The 24,510-nt window shown below is 42.9% G+C and overlaps 1 protein-coding gene across 4 annotated transcripts in view; it reads right to left on the bottom strand.

Annotated features, from left to right (window-relative positions):
* The window catches only part of nwd2 (NACHT and WD repeat domain containing 2), a 61,273-nt gene continuing 36,763 nt past the window's right edge, over positions 1-24,510 (bottom strand). For all 4 annotated transcript variants that reach the window (XM_085266831.1, XM_085266833.1, XM_085266832.1 and 1 more), the window contains 4 exons: positions 17,911-18,114; positions 14,562-14,712; positions 12,262-12,851; positions 1-7,608 (listed from right to left, as the gene is read on the bottom strand). In XM_085266831.1, the coding sequence (XP_085122957.1) occupies positions 3,712-7,608; positions 12,262-12,851; positions 14,562-14,712; positions 17,911-18,114 (4,842 nt within the window). In that variant the 3' untranslated portion in view covers positions 1-3,711. The remainder of the gene's footprint in view (positions 7,609-12,261; positions 12,852-14,561; positions 14,713-17,910; positions 18,115-24,510) is intronic.

Here is a 24,510-nt window from a genome sequence, read left to right as displayed (position 1 = left end):
TGGAGGCAAAAAGTGAACCATTTTATTACATTAAAATTTTCATACAAACAATGCATACACACTAGGTTCATATTGCTTCAGACATAAGTTTCTTTTTCTCTTTGAATTTCCAGTTAAACAACTCTGTAACAAAATGTAAGTACAACATTTATGAAAATATAAATCTCTAAACAGGTAAGTCAGTCCTGACGATAAGAATACATAGAAACATTCATTACCAGTATGTCAACTATGAGTTGCAAACATGTAAGTTATTAAAAGTCATTCAAGTTACTTAACATACAATAATTTTTACTGGCTTCCATATGGACACATTCAAATATACTCTTAAACTGGCATTCCGATATATTTTATAAGAGGACTCTTTTTTTTTTTTAAACTTCTTTAGCAAAGATAGCAAGTTTTTCTCTATCATAAACATAATCACAGTCGAACACTGAAACGATTTGGTAACAATATAATTACAGTACAAGCCTCAGAAACAACTGTCGACAAAAGTAAATCACAAACTATAATCGGGACTTTGGCAAATTACTTGAAAGAATATCTTTTTTTAAAGTCTTGAGTCGGAGGGAAATAAAGTGTTTTAAAGCTTGGTGCTGCTACTTAGTTTGAAATTATCCAAGGGCCTTTATCTTAACTCTTCAAAACTGGTAAACATAGAATAAGATGGAATAGCCCTTTAAAAAGTATATGTCAAAGTGAAAGTGTGTGTTTTTTGTTTCTGTCATGCCTCGGTAAAGTTTGGACTCGCCACAGCTCAACACTGCTTGAGACAAATTCAATTACAGTCATGCTTTGAAAAGAGAAAAAAGAAAAGCCACCCATGGCACCTGCAAGGTACGAGCTCAAAGATGTTCCAATATTCCTTCAGACTGTCAGCTGATCTCAACATGTCATAATGTTATCAGGGTCCGATTTATCGGGCAAGGGTCAAAAAGATCAGAGAGAGACACGAATGTTTAAAGATGGCCGTGCTTCCCACCTCTCCAAAGAGCTGCAGCAGAAGCTGGAAATACGCTACGTGGACGAAAGTACTGAGCCAGCAACACGCTACAGCTGCGGGAGCTGCTCAGCCATGCAAACCCATGCGACGAAGCTCCCAGCACACAGTTTTTGTGCCGACGTTAATGCCAGAGGAGGTTTGGAGCTCAATCAACAACCGTGCTTTTTATTGTTAGGTAGTCTGCCACTTCGTGCCTGTGCTGCTGGGGTTCCCAAACTCCTCATTCCCATCCACACTTACAACTGATGGTGGAATATCTAGGAAGTTTTACAGATTTTTTGAAACAGTGGAATCCTACTACAGCACCACGCTCAAATTCAGTGAGCTCTTCAAGACGCAATCTTTCATAAATGTTTGTAAAGACAGACTGCTGAAAATTAAGAGCTGCTGTCCAATACTTGCGTGTGCTCTCTTAGGATGATCCAGAGCTGTTGCTCAAATTGGCACTCAAGACTGAGCCATAAAGTTGTGCAAACTTAGTAAAAGCAAAGTCACTAAACTTTGTAACTGCTGTTGCAGGTGATCACTGAAAATGGGCATAATTTGATGGATCAGCTGATTCTCTTCTGTCCATCCTATGTGCAAAATTCAATAAGTGGCTCCATAGTGTGGTACTTTACCCTTTTTTTAACAAGCGAAAGACCCCTAGTTTGATCCTGGGAGGAGACAGAAATGCCTCAGCGGTTGCCGGTATAAAAATCTGCCAAATCAAATATGTGGAACTACACACTGGGACCCCGTTTGAATAAAGGAGTGGCTGAAAGTAGCCTTCAGTTAGGGTGTGCAATTGCATCTGCAAGATTCTTTGCAACCCACTATTGGCCAACTCTGTCTAATGCCACTGGTGCTCAGTCTGCTTTGTTAAGGTGTTGCTGCTCCCCTCCCAGCTTTCAACATATGGACGGGTTGGAAGGTCCGAGGCACCTTGGACCACATAAAAGTTACTGCAGACAGGATACAAATCCCATTTTGGCTGAAGTGGCCTCGACAGGATTAAAGTAATGGGTCTCACCCCACTGACTTAGATAAGGAGTTGGTCTTGTTAGCACTTGTTTTAAGGGCCCGGAGGTGTTAGCAAGATGGCTGCTGAGTGCTGAGATTTTCTTCTAGAATGACTTTAATAGAGCTCAGAAACAATTTAGAAATCACCTTCTGAAAAGTTGTGAAAAAAAACACAGCATGAAAACTAAAGTTGGTGAATGTGTAAGAAAAATGTAACGGTGTCAACGTGGCACGCAATTTGAAATAAAAGCAGGAAGTCCAACTTAAAAATGTACATTTAAAATGTAACTTCTGCTTTACATCTGTGCTGAAATATCCACCACATGATACATTTTCCCTCCACATTCAGAATCTTCAGTGTCTTGTCCAAAGTTTTTACACAGGGTGACAAACAATGTCAAGTACCGACCCATATTTAATACCACTGATTACCAAAGCTGTTCCACTATGACGTCAGCTGCTAAAACGACAGCATCGACATTTGTAATGATACCAGGCACATATGAAGAGACTAGCATTTCAAGTGAGCCCGCTGTAGCCTGCAAGTGCCCGAATAGCTTGTGTCTTTCTGTAGATAAATCTAGATCACTTTCAACAATTTATACGTCTCATATGAATAAATCTAATAATTTCTCACAAAAACCACTTATAAAGTGCTTCCACCTACAGCCTACACTTCTAAATATATTCACACGGCCGAGCTGTTTCAGAGAAACATTGGGCTAATCACTCTTTTCTTTAATACTGAAACACTTGAACAAACGCCACTAAGCCTAAAGCAAATACACTGGTTAAGGCGTGAATGTGCATGGTGCTATGCTACTTTTATGCTCAATAGTGGTGTTTCCCTTAAAAAAACGAACAGCAGACAAACTGATGGAACTGCAGGCAAATTCACATCCAATTTACGTAAACTGTTCCAAGAAATTTCTACAACTATCGTTACAGAGAGCAATGCCTTCCATCTCCCGCGTTGTTGACCAGTACACTGATCGCTCACATCTGGCGTCAATGCAAGTATTATGCAACGGTGCGTAGACTGTGTGTACAAATTCCCTGCATTTTCATAAATCTTGTAATCTGCACATAAAGAACATTTTAAATTCCAGGCACTCACTTTGATTGCATTAAGCACAACATAACTTTTTTGTTTAGTTTTTTTAAGGACAAATTGCAGCAGCCAAAAAGAGACATGTACATATGTTCATAGTTCTTCCATTTTGTACAGTACAGCCTGATATTAATACAAACATGAATATACTCTTTTACGAACAACAGTATGGCTTAATGTGCACAATATAAATAAAGATATGGTAGGATGATAGTGGCTGAGATCACTGGAATGGCTTTGTAAATGTTTGAACGAGACTTCTGAATCATAACTTTGTTCTTCAAATGCAAAAGGACACATAATGGCAAACTAATACTTCACACGATTTACTTGTGTTTTCTTTTGAAAAAACAGTATTTTCTAACAGTCTTAATGCGTAAAACAAAGTGTGTCGTAAGTTGGAAGTAATTCATACATAACTTGAGTGCAGCGATAAAAACCGGTCGGCCCATTAACTACCCATAGGGCTGACATCTGCAGCTGAATCACGTGGCTGTAAACAAGAATCAACTGCGACCCCAGAGATTCTAAGCTTTGTCGCCTGTCTCCGCCCTCCCACCTTAGCTCCTCCCACTCCTCTGTTCTCCACCTGTCACTGCAGCAGTTCAGTCTTTTTCGTAGGTGTTGTCGACTCACCTTCTCCAGAGTCGGACACGTTGATGGGGCTGTCCCTGGAAAAGACCTCTGTTGACTCTCTCCAAATGCAGTCGGCAACAGTCTTAAAGGAATGATTGCTGCATTTGGGACGGACCTTCTGGGAGGCATTGTTGACAATCTGGCGGCTGTTGGAGGTGGCTATCTTTATCTTGAGGGCAGCATCCACACGATCCACTACTGTGTACGTGCCAATGCTGCCGTCCTCAAAGCCGATGATGATGTTTAGCGCTCGCTGGGAGAGAGACAGGAAGGTGGGGGTCTTGTAAAGCGAGCATGTGCCAATGCTCTTGCCATCGGCAAGGCGCATCACGATCAGGTTGGACACAACGCCCGCGTCGTCGTCTTCGTCACAGTTCCGGAAACATATGTATACAAGGTAACGCCCATCTCTTGATAACTTCTGACGCCAAATTATACCGGCGGCATGAACAAGCCTGAGCTTCCCACTGTGAAGGTCCAAGACGTTAATATTCTCGTCACCTTTGGAGACAATCCCTAATTTTCCGTTGGGTGAGATTTGGAAGTCCTCTAGATTTTTGAGGAAATTGGCTGGCAACTGGACTCTCCTGCAAACGGACTCATCTGCAACGCTCCAGATGAAGACTGTCTCGGTGGACGTGATGAAGACTACACAGTCAGGGCAGTCGGGAATGAGTTTGAAGTTGACAATGGTAATGCCATCATCGCAGACAAACTTCTTTGATACGCTGCCTGACCACAGGCTGACAGCGAGAAGCTTGTTTTTTGACGTTCCCACAAGGAAAGTGTTCGCTGTGGTGATCAGTGCATTCTGGAGGGTAACTAAGATGTTGCAGACTTTGTGCCCCGTAGCAAGCCTCCACACTCTGGAGGCATTCTGCTCACAAAGGGACACCACAAACTGGTCATTGTGCGTAATTAACAATTGTGATATTCTCTGTCCATTGATGCGGAAGATGTTTTCTCCTGTGTTGGTTTGCCAGACATACTGACTGGACTTGTCATCCGAAGTCACCATGAGATCCCCTGAGGAGGTTAGGACACAGTTCTCTACTATGCCCTCGTGCTTAAAGACTGTCTCAATGAAGCCAGTGCTAAAGTTCCACTTGTGGACAGCTTCTGAGCCGTCCATGGTAAACACATAGTCCTCTCTGCCAGACAGCTGCAAGGTCTGGATCTTCTTCCCTGTTTTGTCAATGTTGGACATGGCGGTGATGATATCAATGTCCCAAACAGACAGAACTCCACTGCTGGCAACCGAAAGGAGCAAGTTGTGGTGGATTGATTTGATGAGTTTCACGATAGCCCCTGAGATCTCAATCAGGCTAGCCATGCACTGTCCACTGTCTCTCCTCCAGACAAAGATAGAGGAGGTATTTTCCATGGAGGCCACAATGCTTTGGCCATTCTTGGAGAGTACAGCGGCAACAAAGCGTTCACTACGTTTGGCTTTAAACTTTTCTACCATCTTCCATACTTTTGTGTCCAGCACCTCTATACTTCGAGCCTTGCAAATGAGAATGGAACGTTGGTCTTCTGCTAACTCAATGCCCACTACTTCGGTCTCATCCCCTCTACAATCATAATCCTCCATCAGCTTCGGGTTAGTGACCTCTTTGGTGTTCCACACGGACAAACTGCCTTCATTGTCAATCATCACCATTTGGCTGAGAGTGTCGAGTACAAGAATGGACTTGACAAACCCTCCAGAAAACTCAGACGTCACAGTGGCCAACTTGTCACCATTTCCAAGATGAAAGATGGAGACCGTGTTGAGGTACTGGCCACAGAAGGCATACATTCCATCTGGCGAGCACTGGACACAAGTCACCTCATACCAGCAGTGGAACTGGTACAAAGGCCAACCATAGAGGAGGTCAATGACGTTCACATCTTTACTAGCCTCAAGCCATGCCAAAGCATGATGGGTAGATAAAGTAAAACCGTTAATGAAAGCAACGCCACCAGTGATGCCAGCATGCTTGGAGCCCTTGATTTCAACCTCAGATAAAAGGCAGGACTTGTGATTATCATAGATGAGCAGTGTGTTTTTAGTTGTGGCCACAACCAGATACTTCTCATCAGAGGTTAACCTGATTCCCAGCACAACAGATCTGGCTGTGTCGATCTGCCGTAGAAGTTGCCTGCTCTCTACATCCCAGGTGCTGACAGATCCATCTTCCAGTGCTACGAGGACTATGTTTGGGGCTAGAGTGGGCAGGATCTCCACAATCTGCATGTAGCTGGAGCAAAGAGGAAGCCTCTCTGGACTGTAAGTAACATCCATAGAGGAGTGGAGAGGCACAATAGAGCAGTACTTTGGGCCATCTTTGTCACACTCCAGAAGGAGGTGTCTGAGTTTAGGCAGGGAGGTGACAACTGGCAGAAGTCTTTGCTGCAGCTCTGCAGACAGCGACGCCGGATTCTTCAGCACTTTTACTTTGATGCTACGGAGAGTTGTGGCTAAAAACTTCAGCTCTTTCTCTTGGGTGTAACTGTAAGCTAGGTCAATGTCTGTTAGAGCCTTTTCAAACTGGCCAATCTTGATCATTGTGTAGAGCCAGCTGAAGTTCATTATGACACCAAACATGAGGTCATCTGTACGCCCACTCCTGGTAAGGTGGTACACCAGCTCTGTCATTTTTCTGTGGTTGACAAAGAAAATGTCAGGCTCCAAAAGGTTGCACTGGAACACCCAAGGTTGTTCAGGAGTCTGTCTGTCATAGGAGTACTTATCAGAAGATGTCTTTTCATGGGACTGCTGATGGTGAGGGTTTTTGTGATGAGAAATGTTCAAGGAAGTGAAATGGTTGTTATCATAGGTAAAGATCTTCTTTCTGCCCCCTGACCATGCCCCTAGAAAATACTCAGCTAAGAGGCTATGCATCTGATGCACGTCCTCCTCATTGCTAAGGTACAGCTTCTGGGCAATAAGGTGCAGGTGCCTGTTGGCCCAGACCATCAAAGTGACGTTCCGTACCTGACGTTCCACCAGATACCCCTCAAGCTCCTCTCTGAGCTTCGCAATCAAGTCATAGGCGATTCTCAATGGGTTTTTGAGGTAAGTTGCCACAATGACATCACCAAGAACTATGTTATCAAGGGACAGGATATCTTCCAGCTCAACTTCAGTTAGCCCAGCCTTGGCCATGGTGATATACCCTAGTGCTCTGAAGACAAATCGTTGGCCTAACTTGTTTTCCACAGAGTAGAACAACTGCTCTATGCTTTCGTGCACCGTCGAACAGAGCGACTTATCGTCCACATCTTTATGTGACCTCCAGTGAACTACTTCCCTGTAGATGAGGTTAACAAACATTGGCAAAGTACACTTGGCAAGTGCCTCATTGACATAGATCTGCTGGCCTGAGGTGACCTTTCTCTTCACCCCCAGCAGTTGCTGCTTTAATGTCTGACTGCAGACTTTGCGGTCTCTCTGGATTAATTCAACGTAATACCCCTCATCATGGATGAGGTGGCGAAGCTTCTGCAGGATGCCGTGTTTATTGGGCAATGTTGACACCACAATGCGGACCGTCCGAGGGAGGTGTATGGGGAGCCACCACAGCTTGCGAGCTTCATCAGCTTCAGAGAGCTGCTCCAGGGCATCTAGGACAATGACCAAGGGCCTGTGGAATGACGGTTCCCCTAAGAGGTTGATCAGGAGTTCCTTCATCTCCTGAATCTTGTTAGGCAAAAAGTGAATCAGGCAGCGGTAGTTTAATGCAATCTGTTCACAGATGCTCTGGAGGAGGGTTCGTAGGTCTGTGGAGAGCTGGCTGGAGCCGATATAACGAACAATGACCACTGGGTCGCTTTCAGGGCCCATCTCTTTCTGCAGCCACGTGTAGGCCTGAAAAACAGCATTGAGAGATTATTACTATGGATAAATCCAACATGGAAACCATTTTTAATCATTTTCTAGTTACTGGACATGTGTAATGTGTAACACTCTGTTAAAATATTCTGTAAATGAGAACTACTCTAGTTTTGAAGCTATAGTGATCTTATAATTTCAGTCATGAATTCATTAAATGGCCCAGAAGAGATTTCATTTGACATTAAAAATGTTAACTGACATATTCAGGGCAACACGAAGACACTCCACATTTGACTTTCAGTGAGTTTGAGAGAGAGGGAGAGAAAAAGACAGACACACACAGACAGATTCGGTCTACTGCGTATTTAAAATGTTATGTTTTACATGTGTTTGCATCTCCATTCCTCATTCTGCGGGTAAGGAATGTGAGCAGACGCTGAATTTATAAAACTGTAAATATCAAAGACCAAACATATGTGTAGAAAAATCATTTAACATTTTTCCTCAAACAGTGTCTGGCACCTTTATTTAACTCAGCAGGCAGAAGATAACAGCCTTTATTCTCAGGCAGGTTTACATTAGAGCACGGCTTTTGTTTCTAAGACCTTCTGTTTGAATAGTATACTGTCAAATACAAAGTCTCAGTTTCCTGTGCTCAAAGATAAATATTTTTTAAAGTTACTGCATGACGCTAACTGTACTTCAGCACATTATAATGATAGACATCCTCACAACAGGCTGTCTTTGTGCACAATCGGTTTATTTTAGCAACGCTGCGTTCAAGGTGTCCAGGCTTTTATTACCAACATAGAAGTAAAAAAAAAAAAAATGAATTTGAAGGACTTGAAATGCAATAAAACAGCAAACTCATAACACTGTAGAAAATGTTTAAAAGCTTTGCTTCTGCAAACCTGGAACACCAGGCTGGTGCTGGGTGTTTATATGGTAATGTAAAGAGCCTACAATAATACAGAGAAATTATAAATAATCACATAACTCCCTACGAGCAAGCACTTGTTGACAGGGAGAAGAAAAAACTCCCTTTTAACAGGAAGAAACTTCCAGCAGAACCAGGATCAAGGGGAGGTGACATTCTGCTGCAAATGGTATTAACTGTGCACGCTTCTCACTCACAGCTGTAATCACATGACTGACTTACATCAATGAAAGACGACAGTTAACAGTAACACAGAAGTTGTTCAGCAGAGCAAACAGTATGGCACACAAAATAAAGGATTTCTAACACTAGGAACTGCACATTTACAAACGTCAGTGAGCCAGGCAACACAGCAGTGTGTTAGCAGCTGTGAGGAGCTATGTTCACACAGATGCAGGATGAACAAAAGAGAGCAGCAGCACACACACACGCACATAGAGCACCTGGGCACCAGGTGAGACAATGACAATGTGTTTCTCAAGGCTAACAGGCGTTTTTCGTGATAGCAAAATAATCCGTTCTGTGAACTTATAAAAAAAAGAGTCCGTTTCTTATTGTTTTGGCTGTGTAGATTTTTCCAACTGCAAACCTATATAAAGGGCGACGTCATTGTTATAGTCTTCGTTGGTGTTTGTTTCACATGTTACGTTTCAGTAAGAGAATAACAACCCTGTCCCAAATGAAAACGTGTCAGCAAATTCCTGAAGGGAGCATTTCTGAAACTATCAAAAAAAGAAAAAGAGGGAGTATCCAGGAGAGAAAATGAATCTATGTCATAACTTAATGTAACCAGAAACCTCTTTTAACCCATAACCTTCGACACTGCTCAGTCGTCCTGGCGTGCACTGACCCTGCGTGTAGTTACATGTCCCGGGAAGTGCATGTCAGGTTACGTGGAAGGTTACGGCGTAGGGTTAAAAGGGGTTTCCAGTTCCATGTCCAACTGGAATGAGTCTAAATCGGCTGTTACAGGTTTGAAACGTGACACTGAGGACGAGGTGCCTTCAGCCTGCATTCTTCTTAATGGTCACCAGGGGGCGAGAGCTGAAGAAGAAAGACTGTAAAGAAGTCTATGGGAAAGCGGCTAATCCAATCTTTGATTATCCAGGATATGCTCATTGGCTAACAAGGTGATTGATAAGTGATTAGCCAATGAGCACGCTGTTACACTGTCATATCCACGCCTGGCTTTTAAAATACCAATCAGACAGCGGGGAAAATGTTGATCTCGAGGCTTCAAAACAGGACTTCTGAAACCACTGAGCGTAGCTACATCCATCTTAATTACAACCAACTAATATAGCACATACATAAAATGCAACATAACCGCAACAGAAACACCACAGAACTATAAAACGCACATTTGTTTTGAAAGTGGCTTGATTATAAATGTGCATAACTTTAATTAACCCGATCCTTAAGTACACTAAATGCCGACGATTATCACGAGCCGCAAACTCAGCAGCCTCTAAAGACTAATTTCTGCATAGCCAGTAATCTCTAACTGTGCCAAAGCAGCCATTCCACTCTTAGGAACCCATTACCTATTGCTGTGTATTACGCTATTAAAGTCTCCTTAACGGCTAGTTTAATTTATCATCCGATATATTTATCTTAATTCTGCATTTCTGTGTGGTTTGGGTGATGATATGAAAATCAGTTTTATTTCCTCGCACATTTGTTATCATCATAAAACACGACCGAGGCCTAAAGCTACTCTGAGAACTGAGGTATTTAAGCTCCAAATAAAAAATCCAGTCTTTGTCCTTTCATTCTTTTCAGCTACTTCCTTAAAGTGTGCAAAGAAAATCAGTATTACTAGAATGAAACAGTCCAAACTCTAACACCAGTGTAGGACATTTTGACTGGGACTGGCTAAATACTACATTACACATCAAAGACATAGTTAAATAGATATGCAGTGCACCTCATCTTCAGATGGAAATGAAGATTGTGTGCTGGCTGTCCGGGTCTTCTCCATCACAGATGCTTCACAGAGAAGCAGGGTAATAAAATATGCTATTTAGAGGACATAGCTGACGGTTATTAAATAATCATTTGTAGCGTTTACATTTCCGTTAAATTGTTTCGTAATAAAAATGCTCTTCTCTCCACAAACACACCACAGTGTGGAGGAACACAGATCTATATTTTCCAGCAGACCCAGCTTTGCCTAAGCTTGGATTCAAATGAAACAAACCCAACAGGCCCAGTGTGAGTCGTGCACACCGGCCTCGAGTGGCTGCAAGCTTCTACACCTTATTAAGCTCCTTGAATCTAACAGCGTCCCTTTCTCATCAACCCCAGGCCCGCCGAACAGTTCAAATACATTTATTTTCTTACTAATTTGCTGAAAGTGACTGGAGACTAATACACGGGTTAATGCTGAAGTTCAAACTGAGCATTGTTGTTGGTACCAGAGATGCTGGTGTGAGTATTCCATAAACTGCCGATCTGCTGGGATTTTTCCACTAACCGTCTCTAGAGTTTAGAGAGAAAGATCTCTGTGCGAAAACGCCTTGTTGACATCAAAGATCATCAGGGAAAGATCAGACTGCTTTAAGCTGATAGGAAGGCAACAATAAGTCAAATAACCACTTGTTGCAGCTAAGATATGCAGAAAAACACCTGCGAATCCCTGAAGCAGATGAGCTGTGGCAGCAGAAAACCACACTGAGTGCCTCTCCTATCAGCTAAGAACAGGAAACTGAGGATAACGTTTGAAAAAAGATTCACCAAAACAAAATAGAAGATTGTAAAAATGTTGCCTGATCTCATGAGTCTCGATTTCTGCCGCAGCTTTCAGATGTTGGGTCAGAATTTGGTGTAAACAACGTGAAAGCAGTTCAGGCTTGCTGTGGTGTGATTGTGTATGACCACAGTGAACCATCTTCTGATGGCAACACAATCATCTCAAACTGGTGTCCTGAACACGACAACGAGTTCACTGTACTCGGACGGCGTCCACAGTCACCAGATCGTAGAAAACAGATAAGCAGTCCATACCATAGATCGTTTTAATGTTGCTGTTTAAACTGCAGCGTCTTCTTACACCCTCCCACTCATCCTTTTACTTTGAAGTTTAAAACTTTTCCTGTCGTCTCCCGGAAATCTTTACCGCTGAACTTTAGGCTTTCATCATCATTTTGTTGCACCTTGTAACATTTTTATACCACCTCTATAGCTCCGCTTTTGGGCAAATACTTGAATGGTGCTTAAAATAAATGTGAGATTTATTACAAAGGTTGGACAGGAGGGGTGGATGTGTGGGTGTCTGCTGTGTGATCTTGGCTACAGTGTGATCTTAATGTAGCCGGGCGGCCAGATGGCACACAAAAGCCGGAGAGTGAACAGAGAGTGAGGTGCGTGTGCACAAAGAGAAGTCCACACACACACATTGGCTTCCACTGAACAATAAATGTACCCATTGCAACTGTTTCAATAAGCAAACTTTCCAGAAGTTCCACACAGATGTAGGCAAACGTGTACACACGCAGTTGCATGGCTTCGTGGGAAATTAGAAGCATGTGCATGGTGATGGACTGCCTCTTGGCAGACACACAGATGGTCAAGCAAGCGTTTGATGAGAAGAGATGAACAGTCGCACGCTCCCTCATGCTCTGTTGTACAAAGATGGACACATGCTTGGATCAGACAGACGAGCGCGAACGCACAGCGAGAGCCAAAATGAGAGGAAAACTGAGACGTGGGTGGCACAAAAAGACGAAGTTACCGCCTGCATGCCTCACCTGTTTTGCCACCTCGGACAGCAGCAGCGTCTTTCCGGTGCAGGGTCCCCCGTACACCACTAGAGGGCTTGTCCTGCTCCCCTTAGATGGCATCAGATACTCCTGCACGTAATCCAGAGACTCGGTCTTGTACTCGTAGAGGGCCGCGTAGGACTTACACAGGGACAGGTGCTGCAGGATCTCGTCGTACAGCGGGTCAGACTCCGTGTCAAAGTTCTGCTGGACCGTGGCCTGGATGATGTCCACCATGTCCTCGTAGAACTGCTTGCACAGACCTTCTACATAGTGGCTTTCCACTTCTTGGGAGTAGCCTAACTTCATGTCGCAGTGGGTGACAGAAGAATAGACGCGGAGATTGGAGGCGGCCACGACCGTGGGGATGAACTCATCCCGCACCTTCAGGAGGCGTTCGTAGGCCTCCTGGTTGCGCATGACCCGATCGCTGCTGACCACGATGTCCATGTAGCGAGCCATCTCAGGGAGTTTGGCGAAGCGGTCAAAGTTGGAGATCTTGCGAATGTAGCAGACACATTTCCTGAGAAAGGCAGGCGTTTGTTTCCCAAGGGCAAAGTCTAATTCATCCTCCAAGGCTGAAAGAAGAAAAAAGACATTTTTTAATTGATCATATTCGAGTAGCACACAAAACCCACGAGCAACCTGCAAAGGTAAAAATTCATGACATGACACGAGCAGAACGGGCAGTCTGCTAATGACGGAGGGGAAGAGACAAAGAGTGAAAGGAATGCTGGGAGTTCTGGGAGACGGCACAACTTCCTCCACAGACTCTTCAATTAATGTGCATAAAAACTAGAAGCGTCCTTGTTATCTAAAATGATAAAACTCTAAGCGACACTCCTTAATTAGCTCGTATTATTCCCGATTTCCACAATTTAAACGACTAAACTGTGCCTGGTTGATAAGACTGTCATTAAAGTGTCATTAGTAGTGTGTTGCTTGCACTGTGACAGCATCAGAAAAGAAAAGCAGATGGACCGCCTTTTATAGAGGTGACTTTTAATGCAGAGAGAGTCAGAAAATTAGATGCAACTTCAGCAAGTTGTAATGATTTTAATTTCTTATTTTATTCATTTTAAACATGCATCGGAAATATGGCTGCCCTGAGAGTTCATTTAGATTCATATTCTATTACTCTCATTGTATACTTGCAATGACACATTGTTCTGCAGTCACACTAGAAAAACACCATGGTTGGAGACTGCAGCTGCAACTTTGTGCACTTAACTCGCAATCCTTGCCTTTGAAATAACTGCTTCTGAGACGGGGACCAGGTCTGCACCAATTGCAGTCAGTTGCTGTCTTCGAAGCAACTTTGATGCATCAAAGTGGCAATAAATAAGAAACAATCAGAAGCCAGTCTCTAGTATTCAGTCGGTTTGTGATTGAACGCAGTCGCGTTATCAACTGTGTGAAATCTGCTTGTGATGAATGAAATGCAAAAATCTGTTGCCATCTACTTACAACCAGGGCAAGTGCCACCACATACATCTCCATTTAGACACACCCCTGCTGCTATGGGGCACAGACAACACAGAAAACAGACTCGCAACAATAATAATAATAATAAGTAATAATAAAAAGTTGTGAAAGGCAACCATCAGCTTCTTTCTGATTAAAAAAAGAAGGGTTGTCTGACACTGCGACACGCTGCTTGGATAAATAACTCGGAAGAGAGGCGAATATGTGATCGATCAATCACTGTCGTCCGCTGAGGTGACTCTGATAGATCCTGATTGCATCTCATCTCTTGTTATCAATTTAGTTACAAGGTGACAGGCTCACTTATTAAATATACGGCCTTTGCCGTGTGATTTTCTGTTCCCCACAAAGGTTAATGTTGTTTTTATTCCAGCCAGTTGCAACCTTGGCATATAAGTGTTCTTTAATTGGGTATTTTATGTTGTGCGCATAAAACAACTTTTTAATTTATTTATTAGGAATAAACTCACCGTGTGTTTTATTTACTGTAGCAATCGAGGCTGCGACCAACAAACTTTTTTCATTATTGAACAATTGTAAGGAGAAATTAGCTGGCTTTTATTGTAACATCATTGTAACAACCCCAAGCCGACTTTTTAAAACTTGAAAACATCCAGCGAGGTATCACAGAAGAAACAAATCAATTTTTTAAAATCTAAAATTCCAATAATTTTCAAAAACCAAATGAAAAGCCAGAAACATAAAAGTGAGCAGCAGTCCAGCAGACAAAGACGTGTTCCTATTTGAAAAGAAGGTATCGAGAAAAGTATGACATGAAAAGAAAAAGCAGACGTGAAATTTACCAGAGCAAAGGAATTTCTTGGCCTGAGCGCTCTTCATGGTCCCTTTCTCTTGCAGCTGCAGCACCGCCGTTCGGAAGATCCTCTTGATCTCCTCTGACACGTTCCTCCAGGCCTTGTCGTTCTTGGTCTTGACTACGCTGCTTGACTCCATCTAAGCAGAAGAGGGGGCAGAGAGAGGACAGTCTGACTGCACAGTAGAGATGGCACGATACCACTTTTTTATGTCCGATACCGATACCGATATCATAAATTTGGATATCTGCCGATACCGATATGAATCCGATAATGTTTTTTAATCAACAAAACTGTTTTTTAAAATATCTTGCTGCATTTTGCAAGTCTGCAAGTTCATACTCAAGTTTAAAACAACAACTACACTAAAGCTATTCTGTTATACCTGTATACAAAAAAAATATTTCATAGTTCAGCAATACTGATCAATCTAATAAACTTAGACCTACACCATCCTCCCTATTCTGGTATTTTAAAGAGTACTTAGCGTAAATATTAAGCAACCTAACTAATAGGGTTCCAACTCCCAGCAACAACAAACATAAATAAATAAAAAATAAGGAACCACCCCTCACGCTCCACCTCATGATGCTTAATCGACGTAATCAACCTTAATTTGATGCAGTGTGAAAAAAAATGCACAGAAATCAATTATTTTTCAAGAAATATTAAATAGATTCAACATCTTTCTTCAACAAAATTGCAGACTGCACAGATGGTACCTTCCCAAAGTAAAAAGTACTATAGCTTACTAGGGTATATATTAGACTTAATAGTCACTATATACAGTAATTGCCTTCTATTCATTTTACATCAAATTAAAACTTTGGGTGTCAGATAATTATTTATTAAAAGCTCGACATTTTAAATGAGAATAAGAAAGAAAAGTATGTCTTTGTGCCCCCTTTTCCCTGTTCATGCCCTATTGGCCCCCCTGGCTAAACTTTGCTAGATCCGCCCCTGCACAGTTACCAGCGTCAGCTACGTAGAAAAAGATCCTGGTGTAGAAAGAAATATTAAATAAATTCTAACAACAGCTTATCAAGCTTAAACGTGCTGCTGTTGTTCAGCCGCTGGTTTCCTCTTTCTGGCGCAAAGTGGACCAAAAACAAACGAGAGACTCGCGACAGAAAAGCCGATCAGCTGATCATTTAAGCAGTTTCACGATTGAAGTAGCAGCCGGAGAGCGAGAGGCAGTCACTTGTTAAGCTTAACGTGGGAATGCTTTACAAACATTCAGAGATGGACTTACACACTTGCTTTACTTCTCTCGGGGATAACTTTGTCGGAGATGAAATGCCGGGTTGCTAGCGAAGCTCCACATGCTATCCAGACCACCGACAGGTCCGGCATGCCACAGCTGCTCTATCACGTGATGCATACTGCTCCGACTGCTAACGTTCTGAGGTGAGTTATGGCGTGTTGCAAGTTTTGTGAGGTGCTTTCGTGATATTTAATGGATCGGATTACATTTTTTATTTTTCTCCGATATCCGATCCAGTAATTTAGGTCAGTATCGGACCGATACCGATACGTAATATCGGATCGGTCCATCTCTACTGCACAGCATGGACTCTTACCATGTACGGAGCGAGTGCTGTCACTCGCTTCTGTGCAAGAAGACGTGTGCGGCGACACAGGAAACATTCAAGTGTTTCATATGAAACAAGCTCATCATAAAGCTGACTTTAGCTCCTCTCCCTTTAGGTTCATTTTATTCTGATTGGTTGCCACATGCAAACAGAAGGTTTGAAGAAAAGGGGGTGGGGCTTCTTTGCTCATAAAGATGAACATATTAGAGCTATTCCTCTAACTGAGAGTCACTCAAAAACTGTCTACAAAGAAGCATGGATGTTCTGAAGAGATTACTTGGACTTATTATATATGCCTCACTAGTACATGATTAGACCCTGTTTTGCCTTCAGAACTGCTTTAATTCTTCATGGCACAGATTCAACGAGGTCCTGGAAACATTCCTCAGAGATTTCTGTCCATACTGACATGACAGGATCACGCAGCTCCCATTCCACAACATCCCAAAGATGCTCTACTGGACTGAGATCTGATCACTGTGGAGATCATCTGAGTACAGTGAACTCATTGTCATGCTCAAACAACCAGTGTGAGACATTCTGAGCTTTGTGACATGGTGTTATCAGAAGATGGGTTCACTTTGGTCATAAAGGGTTGGACATGGTCAGAAGTCAAAGGAGCTTGCAAAGAAAAGCGTCTGGACTTCTTTAAGTTGCTTGAAGACGTTTCACCTCTCATCCGAGAAGCTTCTTCAGTTCTAAGGTCAAATGGTGGGGAGTCCCCGATTTAAACCTAGTGGGAGTGACCCCCCGCAGAGGGACAAAAGGACCCCCTGATGATCCTCTAATCGCCTGGGCCAAGGTGTGAAACTGGGTGTGGGTCCCAATCAGCCAGGGTTTCGGGTGAGCTCATTGTGAAACCTGGCCCCACCTTATCATGCGAATTCCTGAGATCAGATGGCCCAGGATGTGAGTGGGCGTTAAGGCGTCTGGGGAGGGAACTCAAAGGTTTATATCTGGGACTCTCCACCATTTGACCTTAGAACTGAAGAAGCTTCTCGGATGAGAGGTGAAACGTCTTCAAGCAACTTAAAGAAGTCCAGACGCTTTTCTTTGCAAGCTCCTTTGACTACGATGACCTGGATGACTGAGAACCTTCACAGACAGACATGGTCAGAAACAATACCTGGCTGTAGGCTGTGCTGTTTAAACGTTGCTCAGACTTTCAGATTTTTCCATCGCCATGTTCAAAGTACCTAAAATGATCTTTCTTCCTCATTCTGATGCTCAGGTTGAAGTTTTTGACCCTACAAATATCTGTGTTAAAAAATGTGCGACGAAGTGTACCTAAAAAAAATGGCCGGTGTGTTTATGTATGACATCGAGTAAGGAAACGCAAAACGACTGGTTCTCTTTAATGCTTAAATCTTGAATTTTCTCTGTGATTATTTTTATCATCAAAGTCTTTCACAGCACTTTTTTTTTTACTTCAGCGAAGCTCAAGAGAACATCAAGATGGTGTACTTAAGAAAACTGAGGCGTACTACTTCTTGAAAGTTAAAGGCAGACCTTGGACGTTTTATTTAAAATAAATGTTGCTAACAGATTCTTTAAGTGGCTTTTCAGGCTGATTTGCAAGGATGTGAAACATTTAAAAAGACAAAGTTCACTCATCGACCTCAAAGAACAGCTGCTCTTCTTTTTCCTGCACGCTGAATTTAATTCATTCCACACAAAAATCAAGGACACGAACAGCGGGAGCCTCCTGTTAGTGTGACTGAGTGCGATTGAAGCTCTGGACTCACAGAGTTCTGGTAGTTCTTGAGCATTTGGGCTTTGGGTTTGAGGTAGTATGCGGGTGGCACCGAGTTTTCATCCCTGCAGTACCACTCTTCCAGGATGTGTGTGTCCAGCCCCGCCTCCACCGCTGCATCCAAGATCATCTCAAACTCCGCCGATTCCACCTCCCCCGGCACTCGGATGCTGCCGTACTTTTCTCCCACCAGACCCTGATGGAAAGAAAAAGGAGAAGGAGAGAAAGGAAGAGGGCGAGGTGAGAAGGAGAGGCGGGAAATGCGTCTCGTCGCGACAGTTTCGGGGGCTCTATTTTTTGGATCAGTGGCGCGGGGTGAATGGCGAAGTCAATGATGCGCACAGTGCGACTTATTTAAAGCAATTTCAGAGCCACGGGCGCACACGCGGTGCGGTGGGCACATCAAGCAGCCACTTTGTGACGGCAGGGATGTAACTGCCGCCGCAATCCCCACTCCCGTGCGCACCGTGCTGAGCGATGACAGCTTTATGGAGGATGGAAATTGCTTTACGCGACAGTTACAGTAAGGAAATGATGCGCCTCTTTTCCCCACACAGAAATATTTATTCGGTGAGGGTTCAGAAATAATGCTCACCAAAAGTTAATCACTATCACACAAATATCACAACATACAGCGCTGTGAAAGAGAAACCTTTAGTTTACAGAAGGAGACACAAGCTTTCCACCAGTTATTTATTTTATTAGTTACTGTTTGTTTAACCCTTCATACATGAGCCAGAAACACTCAAGACATTAAAAAAAGCAGGTAAAGAACCATGAAAATGTCCTAATACTGTTTCACCTGTTCTGCTGACTTCTATACACTTATGTTCCCTAACTCAGGTCCGTGAGTCGTTTGGTACCGGGCCGCGAGAGTTGAGGTTCAGGTGTGAAATGTATAGTTTTCAGGTTTTTTATCGTTTTTCAGCGTTATTTTGTTATCGTTTTTATCGTTTACTCGGTTTTCCTGGGTCTTCTCACGTGTGTTATGAATAAATTTTCTTTTTTTCGGTACCGGTACTGGTTTTATTTTGTTGTATTTATCTGAGACACCTTAAAGGCCGGTCCATGAAAATATTGTCGGGCATAAACCGGTCCGTGGCGCAAAAAGGTTGGAGACCGCTGCCCTAACAAGTCTGTCTCTTGTCCGGTCTTCCTCGCCTCACCCCCAACCAGTCGCAGCAGATGGGCCTGGTTCAGTCAGAGGTTTCTTCTGGTTAAAGGGGAGGTTTTCCTTCCCACTGTTGCCAAGCGTTTGCTCACAGGTGGCTGCCTGATTTTTGGGCTTTCTCTGTGTTATTGTAGGATCTTTAACTTATGTTTTGAGACCTCTGCTGTTGCAATTTGGCACTATTTTAATAAAACTTTTTTGAATTTATGAATGGATCCAAACGAGGTTAAAAAGGTAAATGGACTGCTTCTTATTTAGTGCCTTCTTACTATACATGAGCACCCAAAGCGATTAATACATCATGCCTTATTAACAAGCATTTTTTTTTGCACAAGGAGCGATTTGGGCTTCGGTTTCTTGCCTATGGGTACTTTAGTATACAGACTAGAGCAAATCGTCAACCTTCTGATGAGTGGATGAGTTGCTTTACCTCCTGAGCATCGGTCAAGGCAGTGACTTTGAGTTGGCTACTCAACAATCAGAAGCCTTGTGTGTGTGTGTGTGTTCAGATGCTTGTTAATGCGCATATGAGCTAATTACATGGCAGCAACTTGATGTTTTCAGCTGCTATATTGATGCTATATGCTAACCTGTCAGGTTGACTGATGATTACACCATGAGGTGGATAAGCAGTATACGCTTTTACCCACAGAGCTCAGAAACTTTTTTTCGTGACAACTCAATCAAATTTTTGTCTTTTTACTCAAACAAAAAGACTTTTTTTTACTTGTTATGCCAACCAAGCACTAGCAACATGTTACTAATGAAGTGGCCGGCAGGTATGCATTATTTTCTCTTCATGCTGTATGCAGAGGTGCAGACAGGCAACCAGTGGGATTGATCTGTATTGCAGTGGGTGGGCAGTACACAATGAATACCGTTGCAGTATTTTTAATATTTCCTAAACCTATGCTAACACGATGACATGAGAAAAATACACTTCAAATTATTTTGGTGCCTGGTAGCCAGTATTGTACGTGTCCACAGGCAGGTTTCTGCACGCAAGCATGAAAACGAAAGTGCTCCGACTCTCCTGCAGGCACAAACACAGACCTGTCTGCATCCTGCTTTCAAACTGAAACCAACCCGGTGGCTAACATGCAAACATTCTTATATATTATGGAAATATATACACCTGAATGTATGTCATTTGAAGAGGGAAATAAGGCATGAAGCTGCCATATTACACAGGACTATTTTTCAGGAGTTTGCAGAGGCATCTGATTTAGGCTTCAGCTTCATGCAAAAAAGCAGCTGCCAACTCGGCCCTTGTTGCTCGAAACTCAGTGTATAAGGCATGTTGAGGTAGATGTTTTTATTATAATACCTGTTCTGATTTTTCCTGAATCTTGCTTCTGACATGTGCTTTCAATACAGTAACAATTAAAATGACTTAAAAAGGGAACATTTTCAGAGGTTAGCGCTGTTGCCTTACAGCAGGGAATGGTCTGGGTTTAAATCCACCATCTGGCTGGACTGCGTTTGTGTGGTTTTACCACCTTAAGTATTCAGGTTTCCTTTCAGAATCCAAAGAGATGCAGTTAATGAGAACAAGTTATTCTAAATTCCCCGTATATCTGAATGGTTGTCTGTCTCTTTGTCTCTATCTTCTAGTCCTGTCACAGGCTGTACCCCATCTCCTGCTGTCTCCATGCAGCTGGAATAGGCTCCAGCCCACCTGTAACCATGAGGGTGATCAAAGTCAAGCATATATACATATATAGATATTAGGGGTGCAACGATACACAAAATTCACGGTTCGGTTCGGTTCGATACTTTGGTGTCACGGTTCGATATTTTTTCGATACAAAAAAAATGTTCATGCCTTTTTAATTTGTCATTTATTAAAATTATAAATATATATTTTAACTCAAAAGTACAGTTTTTAAATTTAACCCTAACCCTTGTGCGCGTTTTTTATTTTGACAGCGAATGCGCACCTGCGGACCACTTATGTGCAGCCCTGGTTATTTAGCTCGTCATATTGCAGCCACAGAAATTCTTTTGTCCATGAAACCATAAAGCTGCACTTTCTTTTTGCCTTATAGTCTGATTTGTCATAACTTCTCCGTTTTGTGGTAAGCTTTTCTTTGGCTGTCACTTCTTCACCCTGACCTGTCTTATTTGGCTCAGCAGAACTGAAATATATATACTGCTACTTTTACACACGGACTCACATAAGCTCAGCGATTCTCTGCGCGATCAACCTCTCACATGTTTAAGCTTGCTGCGGGAGATTTCACTTGTCATGTTTGCATAGTAAGCTAACGATTAATAAGACGATGTCAGAGGAATTGGTGCACAAATTATCATCACTCACAGATCAGTGCTGTCATTGCAAAGTGAAAGCAAAAAAACAAGCGCAAATTCAAACGCGACTTCAATATGTCACATATTGACAGTGGCTCACCGATGCCAATGACATAATTACCCAGCTACATTTCTGAAAGAATGCAAAAGCATTGACATATATTTTTCCTACAATAGCCCGACGGGCAGGGAAGAGATAGATTTTGGTAGCCCGACTGAAAAAATCGCTAGCTCCGGGACGTCGGGCTAGCGATATTGCAAGCCCTGTATCTGATTGAGGAATCACTCATCTTTGGAAAAGAGTTTATTACAGAGAAATGTCTCTTTCCAAAATAAAAGCTATACTATCCGCTTCTTCTGGGCTATATTCTCAGCAGCATAAGGAGAATCACGTGCTAACAGCTGTCTAAATGACTCGGCTAAAGTTAGTAGCATGCTTGTTGTTTTTGTCTTTGCACTAGGATGATGTCGGCGTAAATGTGCAGTCATATTCGTTGTGTTCCCACTAGTGCTTTCAGGTTAATCTCGTTGAAATGACCTTAACGCCACAACACGGCAAATCTCCGTTAACGAGCTACCGCCGATCGCCCCGTGCATGGGGCTAGACGGCCAACACGTTAACGAGCTAACTGCGCTAACACACTAGTTCCCACCCATGTAATTAAGCATTGCATGGCACATCCAACATACTGTTTTACTTTAGTCCATGACTCGCTTACCTTCAGGGTCATACGTCACATGAAAACCAAAATAATTCCAAACGCCAGATCTGAATGAGGGTGGGGGAGGTCCATCTTGCAAGGAGAGCTTAACTTCTGTCTCGCTAGCTTGCCCTGCGCTCTTCCTCCTGACGATGCTGTCTGTGTTGAGCGCTCAGTGGATCTGCGCTCGACAGTGCAGCCTAGGCGGAGTAGTCGAACGCAGATTCACTGAGCGCTCAACACAGACAGCATCGTCAGAAGGAAAGTTGATAAAATAAATTACAAATGTTGTATTGTTCGATACATATGCGTACCGAACCGAAAGCACTGTATCGAACGGTTCAATATCGATACGAATATCGTTGCACCCCTAATATATATATATATATATATTCAAATAAAGCAGAGTGCACCCTTAAACATAAGCGACAATCTCAAAAAACAGATTTGTTCTGCTGGTGCACAAAAACATTTGAATGACAAGTGGCTGTAAAATGCACAGACATGGTCCAAATTTTCTAATTCCCAGTAATAAGCAGTATTAGGGAAAATAAGCAGATTTGCTTTTCATATAGAGCAGACGGGGCTGTTTTGAAGGAAAGGAACTGAATGCACTAATTAAAGGGAAGTGGAAGTTAGGATTGTGAAATTGAATTTGTGTGCTATAAGTAAAGGTTATTATCATCACCATCATATGCCAAGCCAATACCCACAATCTCATCCACAATCTTCCAAGTCAGATGCAAGAACACTGCAAAGAGTGGACGAATAATTAGGCAGCATCGAATCAAATCACAGCCTCTTCATCCCGCTATTATCTCGAACTCCGCGTGGCATATCTGCCAAGAGTTCCAGTGAGCCGTCGAGCTTCCCGTCAGCTTTGGAGTGACAGCACATTCAATACCACTAGAAATCATCTGGGCCATTTTCTGGCGCCTTTCTCGCTGCTCTCTATCAGCCTCATCTGAGGACAATGAGAGCAAAAATAAATAAGATACTAGAAGACCTCCTTTGTAAAACCAGCTGATCTTTACTCCACGTGTCATGACACAAACCGTGCGAGCTACAAGCCAAATGACGGCGAGCTCCGATGAGCGGGAAAGCCAAGGCGACAGTACGCCCCCCTCTTCAATGACGATTCAAAGCCGTTCCACGCTGGACTTCTTGTTCTCTTGGCAGTCGCAGTGGGAGAAGATGCAGAGAACGATCAGATGACGGCATGTGTCCGTAGGACGGCCTACTGTCGCCTGAGTGAGATTCATTTACATTCAACCAGTTTTGTGTCCATGTAGCGAGCGTTCGTTTGAACGTACAAGATGGTTGTGTCAGTTGCTTCGGAGGAGGAGGTGTGCCGTGTTTGAGTGCAACAGCATATTAAAGATGGTGCTCTGGCAACAAAAAGCAAAGCTAAGGGCTTTTATGAAACAACAGGCTTAGCGCTACTGTGACTTTATTTCCAATAAAGCAAGAAGCCCATTAAAACAAGAATGCCAATGTGAGAGCAAAATAAGTGCCAGGCAAATTTAAAAGACAGACACAATACAAGCAAGAAATGTCAGGAGAAGGCTGGGATTCCCCCTGTGCGCGACTCCCCGCCTGCTCTTCCTGCCAAAATAAAGAGTTTCACAGAAAAGTAGGGCAGGCTGCTCGCTATCTTCAGTTGTGTCATGAGCTGGATCCAAGCCCAAAATGTTTCAAGTAACGAATGAACTGTTTGGCTCAGAGTGCTCCAAATAAGAGAGAATGAAGAAAACCATGTGGTTTCTTGTCTTTTTTAACATTTGCACTCCAAAAACAAAGACAAAAATATCGCATTTCCTTTTGTTACTTAAACCAACAAACAACCTGAAACCTCACTGAGATCAATGTGATAACACAGGTTTTGTGTTCTGTACAAGCAGCAACATCTGAGACTGAGCTACTGGGACAGCATGAAGATACATGTGAAGGAAGTAAGTGTGCAAACCTTCAGCCACCAAACTGGATCTGTGCTCTGGTGTTGGTGCCTTTTGGAAAGATTTTCACTGCCCTTTGACCTCTTCGTTAGGAACACTGGGTTGGACCCAAGTTTGCGCCTTCAGAGCTGTTTTGATTCTTTATGGTTCAACGAGGTGTTCCAAACGTCCCAGATTCCAGGTTCATGTTGACATGTGTTTCTTATCCTGATCGAAGCAGCGATCGGAAAGGATGGACATGGTTAGCAACGGTATTTAGGTGTTTAAATGATGCTCTGCTGATACTAAGGGGCCCAAAGGGTGCCAATAAATCCCCCCAACACACACACCATTACACCACAACACCTGTTGTTTACACCAAATTCTGATCCTAAAATTTGAATGTCGCAACACAAATCAAGACTCATCAGATCAAACAATGTCCTGTGAGCCCACCAAAGCTGAGGCCTTAGCGT

This window comes from Mchenga conophoros, linkage group LG3, assembly GCF_057382185.1.
Source record: "Mchenga conophoros isolate Kocher_MC1m ecotype Shallow Benthic linkage group LG3, M_conophoros_male_GT1.1, whole genome shotgun sequence".
NCBI lineage: Eukaryota > Metazoa > Chordata > Actinopteri > Cichliformes > Cichlidae > Mchenga > Mchenga conophoros.
This window is presented reverse-complemented; position numbering and strand designations above follow the sequence as displayed.